The 12082-nt window shown below is 43.4% G+C and overlaps 1 protein-coding gene across 1 annotated transcript; it reads left to right on the top strand.

The window, feature by feature from the left end:
- Positions 1-6933: 6933 nt before the first annotated feature.
- LOC147850432 (pentatricopeptide repeat-containing protein At5g16860-like) lies at positions 6934-9988 on the top strand. The gene has a single exon (XM_087336496.1). It carries the CDS (start codon positions 6978-6980, stop codon positions 9072-9074), a length of 2097 nt encoding a protein of 698 aa, XP_087192622.1. The 5' UTR covers positions 6934-6977; the 3' UTR covers positions 9075-9988.
- Positions 9989-12082: the final 2094 nt, after the last annotated feature.

Raw genomic sequence — 12082 nt, 5'->3', positions numbered from 1 at the left:
TTAGTTGTCCATTTCTCGTGTAATAAAGTGCATTCGAAACCTCCATCATTTTGTACTTGGATATTAAAAATGTTTTCTTCACAATTATTGTATTATGTGATTCATACTCGATTTCGTACGTTTTATGGGATTTTCACACTATTGCCGAAAATCTTCACGACACCGCGATGGCCACTTGTGAGACTCTTATTCCGTCCCAGGTGTGCCTTTCCGGCCTGACACACCTCCCCATGTTTGCCCCTACCGGCTCCTTCTGAAACCTCGTGTCGTCGGGTCCCGTTCCCTGCCGCCACCTTCCTTCTCCCTCGGTCTTACGTTGCCACGTTGGCCGATCAGCCGGGGTCTTCGGATCGGTGTGAGGGTCCCATAGGACCGGGCTCCGTGTCTATGCTTGCCGAAATTCGGGTGTCTTTTGTTTGAGTCCCTCCCGGACTCTCCTCGTGTCTTCCGCGTCGTCGGGTCCCGTTTCCCGCCGCCACCAACCTTCTCTCTCGGTCTCATGTTGCCACGTTGGCCGAACTACCGGAGTCTCTGGTTAAGTGTGGGGATCCCGTAGGACCGGACTTCCTTACGCCCTTGCCTTCGTCACCTTGCCGCCACCGTCAGTATCTTGGTCTTACGTCGACCGCGTTGCCGACTGCCGAAGTCTCTAGAACCGGTGTGAAGGATCCTCCGTAGACCGCCCATCCGTAGCCCTTTTGCCTTCGTCACCTTGCCGCCACCATCAGTATCTTGGTCTTACGTCGACCACGTCGCCGACTGCCGAAGTCTCTAGAACCGGTGTGAAGGATCCTCCGTAGACCGCCCATCCGTAGCCCTTTTGCCTTCGTCACCTTGCCGCCACCGTCAATATCATGGTCTTACGTCGACCGTGTTGCCGACTGCCGAAGTCTCTAGAACCGGTGTGAAGGATCCTCCGTAGACCGCCCGATTTGCAGCCCCGACCCTATCCCGGGTCGTCCTTTTCCGCATGCCGAGAGGGCGTTTTGTTCCGCACCCTCTCCCGTGGTACCGACGTACCGCGTCCTCGGCCTCTTCGTAGGCCAGCTCTCTTCCTCCCTCCCGAAATGGTCATCTGGGAGTCCGCTCCGCCCGGTTCTCGCTCGGGTCCGTTCGTCATTCTCCGGATTGCCGAGTCCCGTTCTCCTATCGCCACCGATCTCTCTTATAGGACTCACGTCGGCACTCGGGCCGGCAGCCGGATCGGTGTAAGGAACTCCATAGGACTAGCTTTCATTCTCCTTCCAACTCTCGACCTTCGCCCGGTCGGTCTTTCTCCCCATGTAAAAGAGGGCGGCTCGTCCCGCACCCCCTTCCGTATCGGCACTTTCATGCCAAATCCGGCCCCGATCGAACGATCCACGACCGGATCACGCTCCACCTGTATCGGAATGCCGATCTCCTCGTGTCGCGTCCGTCCTCGGCCTCCTCACAGGTCGTTTCCCATCCATCTTCGCTGGCATCGTGCCAGGACTCCTTGGTACTGCCATCCATCTCCTCGGTCTTACATGGGCATACGGGCCCGAATGCCGAGTTCTCCAGAATCAGGTCCGTAGGCTTTCGTCTGTTCCTTCCCCGTATCGTCTCGCCGGTTATTCTTGGCCTTTCGCCGCCGCCTTCCTCCGCTTGGGACTCACGTGGGCACTCGGGCCCGACTGCCATCGTCTCGGGAGCAAGTGTGGGAAGACACAAAGAATCGCCCGTCCGTTTTACGCCCTTGTCCGTAGCCACCGACTCTTCGTGGTCGGCGGTCGTCTTCTTACCGATCGCGCAAGCCCCGTCTGGGCTTGCTTCTCCAATGACCGGGATCTCGGGCTGACACGCCCGAAACCGCTGGTCCCAACGTTCCGGTTCCGCGATCTGTATCTCGGCCTCGTCCTTGGCCGTTCTATCTCCGCAAGTCGAGAGGGCGTTTCGTTCCGCACCCTCTCTTATGGTATCGTCGTACCGATCTTCCGCCGTCGCGTGGGGCAAGTCCGTCTCCTCAGTCTTAGCTTGCGGCCTCCGTCTTTCCTCTTCCTCGAGCATCACCTCGAGAGCTGCGTACGCCTCCGCAATCCTGGCCCCAACGCCGACCCTTGCCGACCCTCTTTGCCGTTCGGCCTCTTCCCGCTGTGATGGCATGCCGTCACATACCTTCCTCTTAGCCTTCTCGGCTCGCTCGTTGTCTAGTTGTTGGCACACCCTTCCGACCTTCGACCAGTCCTCCGTAAGCCCATTCGCTCCATCATCGTCTTCGAGCTCAATCCCGATGGCCTCCCGTTCCGCTCGGTCGATTGACCTGACGAACAATAGGACCTTGTCCGCCCCCACCAAACCTTGTTCCTGCTCCAGGAGCCGAGCAAGCCGCCGCTCGAACTCTCGAAACGCCTTGGCCGCACCCCGGTGGGTCTTTGTCGATGCTACCCACTGGTCAAAGTCGTGTCGTCCCCGGCTCTTCCGCCTTCCTTCGTATGCCTTCAGGAGCGCCTCTTCGAAGGCCTCCCACGAACTATGAGCCTCACGGAGCTCCTTTATTTCCGCATGCATCCGGACAGCCACGACCCGATAGAAGAACTCCAACCTTAACGCCTCGTCTACGCCACGCTCCTCCATTTCCGCGTTGTAGGCTTCCAAGTAAGATGGGACTTTGTCCCCGTTGAAACGGCCGACTCTTTCGACCACTCGCTCAACCGCTTGTTGCGCTGCTTCTCGCCTCATCACCACTCGTGCCGACTCCAACACCACTTCGGCCACCATCTCCGCAAGGTCGTCGTCTTCCGACTCCATCCTCCCTTGCCGCCTTTCACGTCGGGTTCACCAAAGATGTCGCGTTGTTACGTGCGTGCGTGGAGAAAGGCGGGACCACGGGGGTCTTGGACTAGGGAGTGATGGAGCGTAGGAAGTCGTGCTTCACTGTCTCCGGGGCATCCCAGAAGCACACCGGAAGCAACCGAAGAGAGAGAGAGAGTGCGCGCTTAACATCGACTCACGCACACTCACACACACACACACACACACACACACAGGCCAACCCGACTCACACCCTTAAGTACAGGAAATGCAGGAAAGGGGAAGCACCCGACACCAACGAAGACGCGAATATACACAGACAAACGCAAACGTATATATATATATAAAAGAAGAATACATTCCCGGCGTCGAGCCGGACCGAGGTAGGTTACAGTAGTCGTCAACTGCCAAGCCGCCGGTCGGGGAGCTCACGGGCTCGTCACGTCGAGCGGGGTCTTGCGCAGGAGATGAGCTGAAGCAAACCCTAAGCGAACACGAAGGGGAAGAAGAAGAAGAAGAAGAAGAAACTAACTCTAAACCTAACTGTATACCCTCTAATGCAAAATGGGCAACCCTTTCACAAAGGGCGTTCCCTTCCTTTTATAGAACAAGGACAGGGATGCGTTACAATGTGGGATAAACCCCGACTTACATGGGACCGTCTGTCCCGACTTGACTACTCTTCGGCGCCATAAAGGCGCCCTCGTTATTCACACTAAATGTACATGGGTGCGTACACACGCTGCACCCCGCCGATGTAGCCAATGTTTCCCGGTTTCCGCCTCTGGCCGAAATTCTTCACGACAACGTGCAAGACAACTCATTGTTGGGCTCTTCGATATTTTGAGGATTCAAGCATGTAAGCTCAAGAACAAATGGAACATGGGGGTAGTGAATCACGATGATGGGTGGGATGCTTATGAAATCTAAAGTCACATTGCAATCTATTGTAGACCCACCATATTGAAAATCTAATTAAAAGAACAAATGTTTGACTTGAAGATGGTTTAGCTCTATAGGTGCAAAGGTTTAACTCTCCAATGTGTGCTACGAGCATTGGATATTGAATGTGTTTGATACATTTACATTGAACCTTTCTAAAGTCTATTGGAAGATCAATAAACATAAAATTGGATGGTATAATATTGGTACTTTGCATGCATGCCTTTAGTAGCGTCTAGCGTCTGAAGTAGAAAGAATTCACAATGCAAATCCACAAAAAGATAAATACATAACTAAAATAATATTAAAGCTTGATAGAGTCATATTTGTAATAGAGATAAAGGTTATCTTAATGATTTAGCATAAAAACTATGATAATTACGTTCATATGTATTATTAATATATGAAGAGGCGAACGAAGCAAAGAAACATTGTGTGGGTGAAGGAGGATTTGAACCTATAACCTCCACATTTTGAAACTGAAGACTTACAATTTAGCCAACATTACCAAATTAGGTTTTTTACACACCTTTCACAACAGCTAGCCAAGTCAGACTTTGAGCCTATCTCTATAGGTTGGTTTTTCAAATCCCATCACTCCACGCTCAATCGATGTTGGATCTTGCTCAATAGACCATATCTTTGGTATCTCACCGCCTATGGTTCATCGTTGAAGGCGTTTACATTATAGTAAAAGCCAAGCAATGTACTACTTGTGCACCGCATGGCACATAAGCAAGAACCTCTCTATGTGTGCACCACATAACACATATGCTATAGCCTCCCTTGACTATAAAAAGAGAAGGGAGTGTCCGCGCAAGACATATTGCGAAAAATATCGTGAGATATACCATGAGGTATATTGAGAGAGAGAGAGAGAGAGAAGAAAAGAAAGTGGGGACAATAAACAATATTGAAGATATAAAGAAAAGAATTAACTTGATGGTTGGTCAAGTTAATTCTAATGAAGGGGCAAAGATTCATGTCTTCTGAGTGAATCAACACTTCATGGTGATTACCTTGTAAGAAAGAGAGCAAAGGCTCAACAACACTATTATGATGTGGCATGGCCAAAGGTAGAAAGTGGTAAAACTATGACCTTTGTACTAGTGTGGAGTTTGAATCTTTGCAACGCGGTCCAAATTAAGAATGATTTATTCTCTTTTCATTTTTGAAGATAAATAAGAATATTTGCATTAAATGCAAATGAGAAACCTTCCCCTTATAAAATGAGGGGAAGAGGGCACATTTTGCTTCTTCTTCTTCGTCTTCTTCAATTTTGGGCATTTTGGAGGTTCTCCTCTTTGAGTTTTGACCTTCTTCAACTTTCTTCTCCAATTTTTTGTGGAGGCTTCAAGGAGAGGTTCAGCAAGCTCGCATACCAATCGTTTGAAGGGAGGATGGAGTGGCCCAAGAACTCTACCCTGATTCGATGCATTATAACCGTTGGAGGTAGTTGCGATCTCGTCGGCCTACTTGACTCCCCATCACCAAAAACTTCAACCCACCCCTCCTACTTTCATCTTCGTTTCTTATTTAATAGTTAACGTTTTTTGCCACTATTGTAATCCATCACTCAAACTGTTGAGTGTGGCAAAATTGTATGTTACCTTTGAACCAACCCTGCACATTCATGGTTTGATGGGAGAGGAGACTTGATTTGGTTGAGTTGCATTTATGCGTATAAAACTTTATGTAGACCATTGGCTTAGGCAATATGGTCACTCTAGCGGCTTAACTCCTATGATTGGACTGGGGTTGAATTTGGATGTGTGAGAATCCAAAACACGGAGTTTGTTTTTTATCCCATCATTGGGCACAATCACCTAGGCTTTGATGGGTGTTCATTTTAGTGACCCCACCTACAACTTGGATCTATGATGAAAATTTGGTAATCTAGGGCTTGGCGGAGTGATGAAGGTAACCATCCGTTCAAGGTATAGCACTATCCTAGGTGATGGAACGTCTTGCTCTCATTGGTCAAATGAAAGGATGCCAATAGGTGAGAGGTGTGGACTTGGACATGAACATGATTGCCTTTCAAGGTGACTGACTTAGGGTTATGTTCCATATGAAGACTTTTGATCAAAAACCATCCATGGTTGGGAAGTATACTAATTGATCATTTGATACGATCATACACTAGCTAAAGCCACATAAATCCTATCCAAGGACACATTATTCTAACATGGTTCTCAATGTCTTATTGTGGGCTTAGATAATCATTTATCTTATGTTGGGTGAAAATGGCAAAATTGGTTATCATGCACTTTTAGAATTACCAACTGTCATGTATAAAACTTAAATGAATTCTTTCTTGAATAAATAGCTTAACTATGAAAAATGTGCTTACACTAATCTCTTTGAAAAGTGAGATGGATAGATAGGTTTTATTATTGTCTTTGGAGGTCAAATATGATTTATGAGACAAAAAAATATAATACCTTTATATAATACACGTGAAAGTGAATAAAGACTCTCAATGTTCAAGAGCCATGCTAATGAATGTGACAATTGAGGGTGAGCACTATGATTGTGTCGATGAGTTCATACAAGGATTGGGTTGGGTCAAAAATGGGTGGAAACCATAGTCGAATGTGATCAAAGGCAGAACATTGCATCAAAGTATGATACACACACTCTCATACTTGTTTCTATAGGAAAATTTGCATAGTCAATTAGTCTCATTACTTATGCCAAAACATTGCATCTCACATCCAAGCGTGTGAAGTAAGTCATATGGAAGCAATGGTTTGGATGGAAGACAACAAGATTCCCAGGTAAATAGGAAAAGTCATTCCAATACACTGCTTTATGCGGTTAGTCAATGTTTTGAAACCTTAAACCGTAATGGTAAAATGACTACTCTAGCAATTTGTGTATCATTCATTAAAGAGGAATGTAATAAGCAAATTTGGCATGTATGATTGTTTCTCTGCTGTGAGATCATAGAACAGGGCGACATCAAGTTGGGAGTAGAAATTGGCAACGGTTCGGTTTCGGGTTAACTGGTTTGGCCTTGTCCAAACCAAACCGGTTAAGCCTTAACCGGTTTGGAGGTTTTCAAACTTGAACCAAACCTTGGCCAAAACGGTTTAACGGTTCGTAATAGGCTTGAGCCGAGCCATTTGCCGACTCCTAGTTAGGAGTCCATTTCAGAAGGTTTATATCTTACATATTATGGAAGTATGTATGTGTCTGTGTATAGATAGATTTTGGTCTTATGTCTAGGGGATCGGCAATGTGAGGAAGGCACATGAGAGATGGGATCCTCTCTGGTTCAAATCCCCGCACTGCCACACCTTCAGGAGATCCTTCATGATCCTTCTACCCTCGTGGACAATATCAAAGCTTGTGGCAAACAGAAAGACCTACAGAAAGGCCGGAAGATCCATGCCCATCTCCTTCTCCAACAAGACCTTCTTTCAAAGGACATTTACATCAGGAATGCCCTCCTCACCATGTATGCTAGATGTGGTGCTTTCGAAGAAGCCCAAAAACTCTTCAATGAGCGCCCAACACAGAATATCGTCAGTTGGAATGCGTTGATCTCGGGCTATGCTCAACAGGGTCTCCCTGATGAAGCCTTGAACTGTTTTAAGCATATGCAAGAAGAAGGGATCTCCCCAAATTCAGTCACATTCATTTGTGTTCTAAAAGCTTGTAGTGCAACTCAAAACCTCGAGCTTGGAGAAGAGATATGTGCCAAGGTTCAAAAACAGGGTCTTTTAGAGAAAGACCCTGTGCTTGGCACAGCATTGGTTGATATGTATGCTAAATGTGGTATGTTGGATAAAGCACAAGGAGTATTTGATTTGCTTCAGGTTCGAGATGTCGTATGTTGGACTGCTTTAATAACCGGTTATGCCTTGCATGGTCATGGAATCGAAGCTTTGAAGCTACTCAGGCAAATGCGCAAGGAACGTGTCTCTCCGAATGTGGTGACTTTTATTTGCATTTTGAAAGCTTGTAGCAGCATAGGATCTCTTGGTATGGGTGAAACCATACATGCCGAGGTCACAAAGAAGGGTTTATTAAGGAAAAATATCATCCTTGGGACGGCATTGGTGGATATGTATGTGAAATGTGGCGTGCTCATAAAAGCGCAAGAGGTGTTCCATATGCTTCCACGTCGGGATGTCGTATCATGGAATGTGTTACTAGCTGGGTATACTCAGCATGGGCTTAATGAAGAAGCTTTGGAATACTTCAAGGAAATGCAAGATGAGGGTATCTCTCCAAGTGCCGTAACCTTTATGTGCATCTTGAGGTCTTGTAGCAGTTTAGGGTCACTTGAGGTGGGGGAGGAAATACATAAAAGAGCCGAGAAGCGAGGATTACTAGAGAAAAGCATTGCTCTAGGTAATACATTAGTTGACATGTATGCCAAATGTGGTGAATTGAAGAAAGCCCAACATGTGTTTGACAAGCTTATAGTAAAGGATGTTGTCTCATGGAGTGCATTGATGACTGGGTATGCCCAGCTAGGTCAGGCAAAAATGGTCTTAGACATATTCAACAAAATGATGAGAGAAGGCATTGAGCCAGATGTGGTTACTTTCGTTCTTCTTCTTACCGCATGTTGCCATGGAGGCCTAGTTGAGGAGGGACAAAGGGTGTTTGATGATATGGGCCTTGTGTATTCTCTTACACCTACCACAGAACATTATACTTGCATGGTTGATCTTTTCAGCCGAGCTAGACATTTTGACAAAGCTGTCATTGTGATTAAGAAAGTAGTTCAATCGGAGCAACTTCCATTGTGGCTGGCTCTTTTGAGCTCTTGCAGAGAATGTGCAAATGTGGAACTTGGAAAATGGGCCTTTGAGCAATCATTAGAACTGGATGAGACATGTTCTGCAATATATGTGTGCATGGGAAACATATATGCGGCTGCTGGCATGCTTGCTGAAGCAAAGAAAATAAAATCTTGGAGAGCAAAGAATGAAGAGACATCTAAGATGCCTGGGTGTTATTGGACCGATGCGAATGGGAATGTGCATTCGTTTACTTTAGGGAATAAGAATCATCCCCAACTTGCACCTATCTATGCAAAGATAGAAGATATATGTAAAAAGTTATCACTAGAAGGTTGTTCGCGCCAATCTCTACAAACATTTTTTTATGGCAAGAATGAAGATGGATGTGGACATAGTGAGAAGTTGACCCTTGCATTTGCCCTTATCAATACACCTCAAGGGATGCCTGTACATATCACCAAAAAGACACGTTTTTGTCGTGATTGTCATCTTGCCACATTACTCATATCAAAAGTGGAGAGGTGCAAGATTCACATGAAAGATGCGAATTCCATCCATATGTTCGAGAATGGAAAGTGTACTTGTGAGAATTATTGTTGATATAGAATTATTGTTGCCAATAATGTTTTTGGCAACTTCCTCAGTAGAACCCAACTCATTACTTGTAACAATACCAATGTGAAATCCGGACTTGAGTATAGGAGTGAAAGACTTTATGAGACTGTATTTACTTCAGGCTAATCATGCAGGTATTGAAGAAAAATCATCCATGTTGACCAAAGCCTAAAAGAACCCAAAGAATGATATCAGTAATAAGTCAAGGCAGGGTAATGACATGCTGCCACAGCTATTCGACATCATTTTAAAGCAACCGTTAATGTTGCTAAAAACATTTTAAACTCGAATTTCATGAGTATTAAAACCAGTGAAAATTCTCATTTTGCTACTGAAAAAGTAGAACTTCCTACTTATAAATTCGAACAAACATGCTTGAAAAGTTGGCAAAAGTGGATTAATTCTCAAAGTTTCAAGGTTCGTAATTTTTTGCTAAGTTCGAAGACGATGGAGGCTCCTATCGATACCGAGAAACTTGCTGTGAACTGATAAAGCCAGCACATTATAGTTTTGGGCAATTGGCTCATTGGTGGCTCCGTGATTTGTTATTAGGATATGTACTATAAATTAGGTTGTACATATTTCACAATTTGAATTCTTCTACACATCAATTATCCTGGTGAGCAAATTGTTGATTGAACAAAATTGGTCATATGGCATATTTGATGAACTCTCATATAAGATACATATATCGTTTACATGCATTGATATTGTAAACAAATGAAGCAAAAGCAGATTCACACTTGAACTTCCAAGGGTGGCTCCTAGTCGTACCGAGGGACTTTCTGTGAATAGGTACAGCTGTCGAATGATGATTTCAGGTATCTTGCTCATTGATGTTTTTGTAATTTGCTATTTTTTCATGAGTAATGCAAATTAGTTCAGGCATTTTTCAGGAATTAGAACTTTTACACATCTATTATCTTGGTGGAAAATTTGTCAAGTGGGCAGAAGGCCATGGTGAATTTAATGGCTCTCTCATATAAGACATATCTATCATTACATGCATTGATATTGTAAACAGATCAAGATAATATTTGTATGAAATTTGAATTTCCATTTACAGAAATTTAGCAATATATTTTGCTGTAGAATGGAGCTTTTGTAGAGCTGTTCAACCATTGAGCAAGCTTTTGGAGTAATATATTGTGGGAACAAATACAAACAAATTATGAGCAACATGCACTTGATTAGCAAATATGTTCTTAATTGTTGCCACGTTGGAGACAACTCATTACTAGTTGATTACATTCTTAGCTTCACTATTCTGTTTCTATGGTATGGGAAACTAGATGTTAGGATTTTATTTAGTGTCGCTAACTCTTCGTGGGATTTGACAGTATACATTATCGATAAAATTTTGGACATACAGAAGCATTCATGTTTGGGGCATCACCACCTTTGGAGAGATGATATAAGCAATCATGTTAGGAGCATCAAGACACATCACTTAGTCAGAATATGGTTGAGAACAGATCCCAACCACCATGAGTTGGTGACTATTTCTTGGTAAGCAAGCAATTGTTGTGCAAGAAGACTAAATAATCCTATCACATAACTTTCTTATTGTGCATTCGTGTAGCAAACCCAAAGAAATATGATCAATTTGTTAGTTTGCAAAATGTCACTCTTTTGAAGTGTACTTTTATGTTTGGATTTCATCACAAAAACCTCTAAAATCGAAAATATAGTCAACACCATGTATAGTTAGCGAGAAACTTGTGAAACTCCGATTAAAATCATTGATGGATTTCATCACAAAAACCTATACAATCAGAAATATAATCAACACCATGTAAAGTTAGGGAGAAACTTGTGAAACTCCAATTAAAATCACTAACTTGAGTACACATGTTATGTAATTGAGAATAGGAGGTCATAAGTTTGGCTTTAACACAAGACAGACATTGTGAAAATATAGGTATATAATTAATAGCCCTACCAATGTGTTGATGCCAAACATACAACTAGAGAAGTGTAGACCACAATGGCACAAGTGAATGGGGCATGCAAACAAAGTACTTGTTGAGAAGTGAATATGAGATCTATCACTCTCCTATGGTGACTCTTCAAAAGTAAGATCCAACAATATACGTATTGATGATTTAGTAAATGTTATCGTTGCTCATGCACAAAGGTTGACTACATACATTTTGTTAGTTTGTCATCAAGCCTTATTTATTATTATTATTATTATTGTCAATGTTTACAAAATAAATGCTCAACTTGAATGAAACCAAAAGTCGAAAAATAAGGTATTTGTGTTATTCGATCATCCAGGACCTCGATTTTTCCATTTGTTATCGCAAAGGTTCAATGAAATTGTTGTGTGATCACCACATATCACTAGTATTTATTTTTATGATCAATGTGATATTGGTTGTTGTAAAGATAGATGAGAAATCTCATCCAAGACCCATTTGTTATGGCAAAGATTCAATGAACATACTTGTTGATGCTTTTACTCATATTCATGAAGTTAACATGCTTAACTTCAAGAATTAAAATCTAATTTGTTTTATCAAGTTTGAGGGAAATACCTTGACAATAATTTATTCAAAAGATACTAGATGAGAGTTGAATTTGGTAAAGATGCCTTTAAAATCACCATAATCTCGAAGTTAACCTTTTATATTTGTAATAGTCAGCTATAACATGATGGGAAGGTTTATGTTCTAGACCTCCCTAAGCTAAAAAGGAAAGTTCTTTTTAATGTCATGGTACATCCTCAACTAGGCACCTTGCAACGGATCAAGGGCTCATCCTAATCTCTACAAAATGTTCCTAGCCTAAATTACACCATGATATGCAAATTTATGCAATCAAATGTTTGCAATGTTAGGTGAATAAGTTTGAGAGACTTAATGGGGTGGATCTTGCATTCACTAGACGTTCTTAATAATGAATGGGAACGTATATCTACTAAAGAACACAAAGAGGTCATGACTCTCTATGGGTTGTTGTTGATCATGAACCTTGCGATTAGATTTATA

Source organism: Azolla caroliniana, unplaced genomic scaffold (genome assembly GCF_043228905.1).
Source record: "Azolla caroliniana isolate FFs.n. ecotype wild unplaced genomic scaffold, voAzoCaro1.0.p SCAF_21, whole genome shotgun sequence".
Classification (NCBI taxonomy): domain Eukaryota; kingdom Viridiplantae; phylum Streptophyta; class Polypodiopsida; order Salviniales; family Salviniaceae; genus Azolla; species Azolla caroliniana.
Note: the sequence above shows the minus strand (reverse complement) of the source record. Positions and strands in the feature narration are given on the sequence as shown.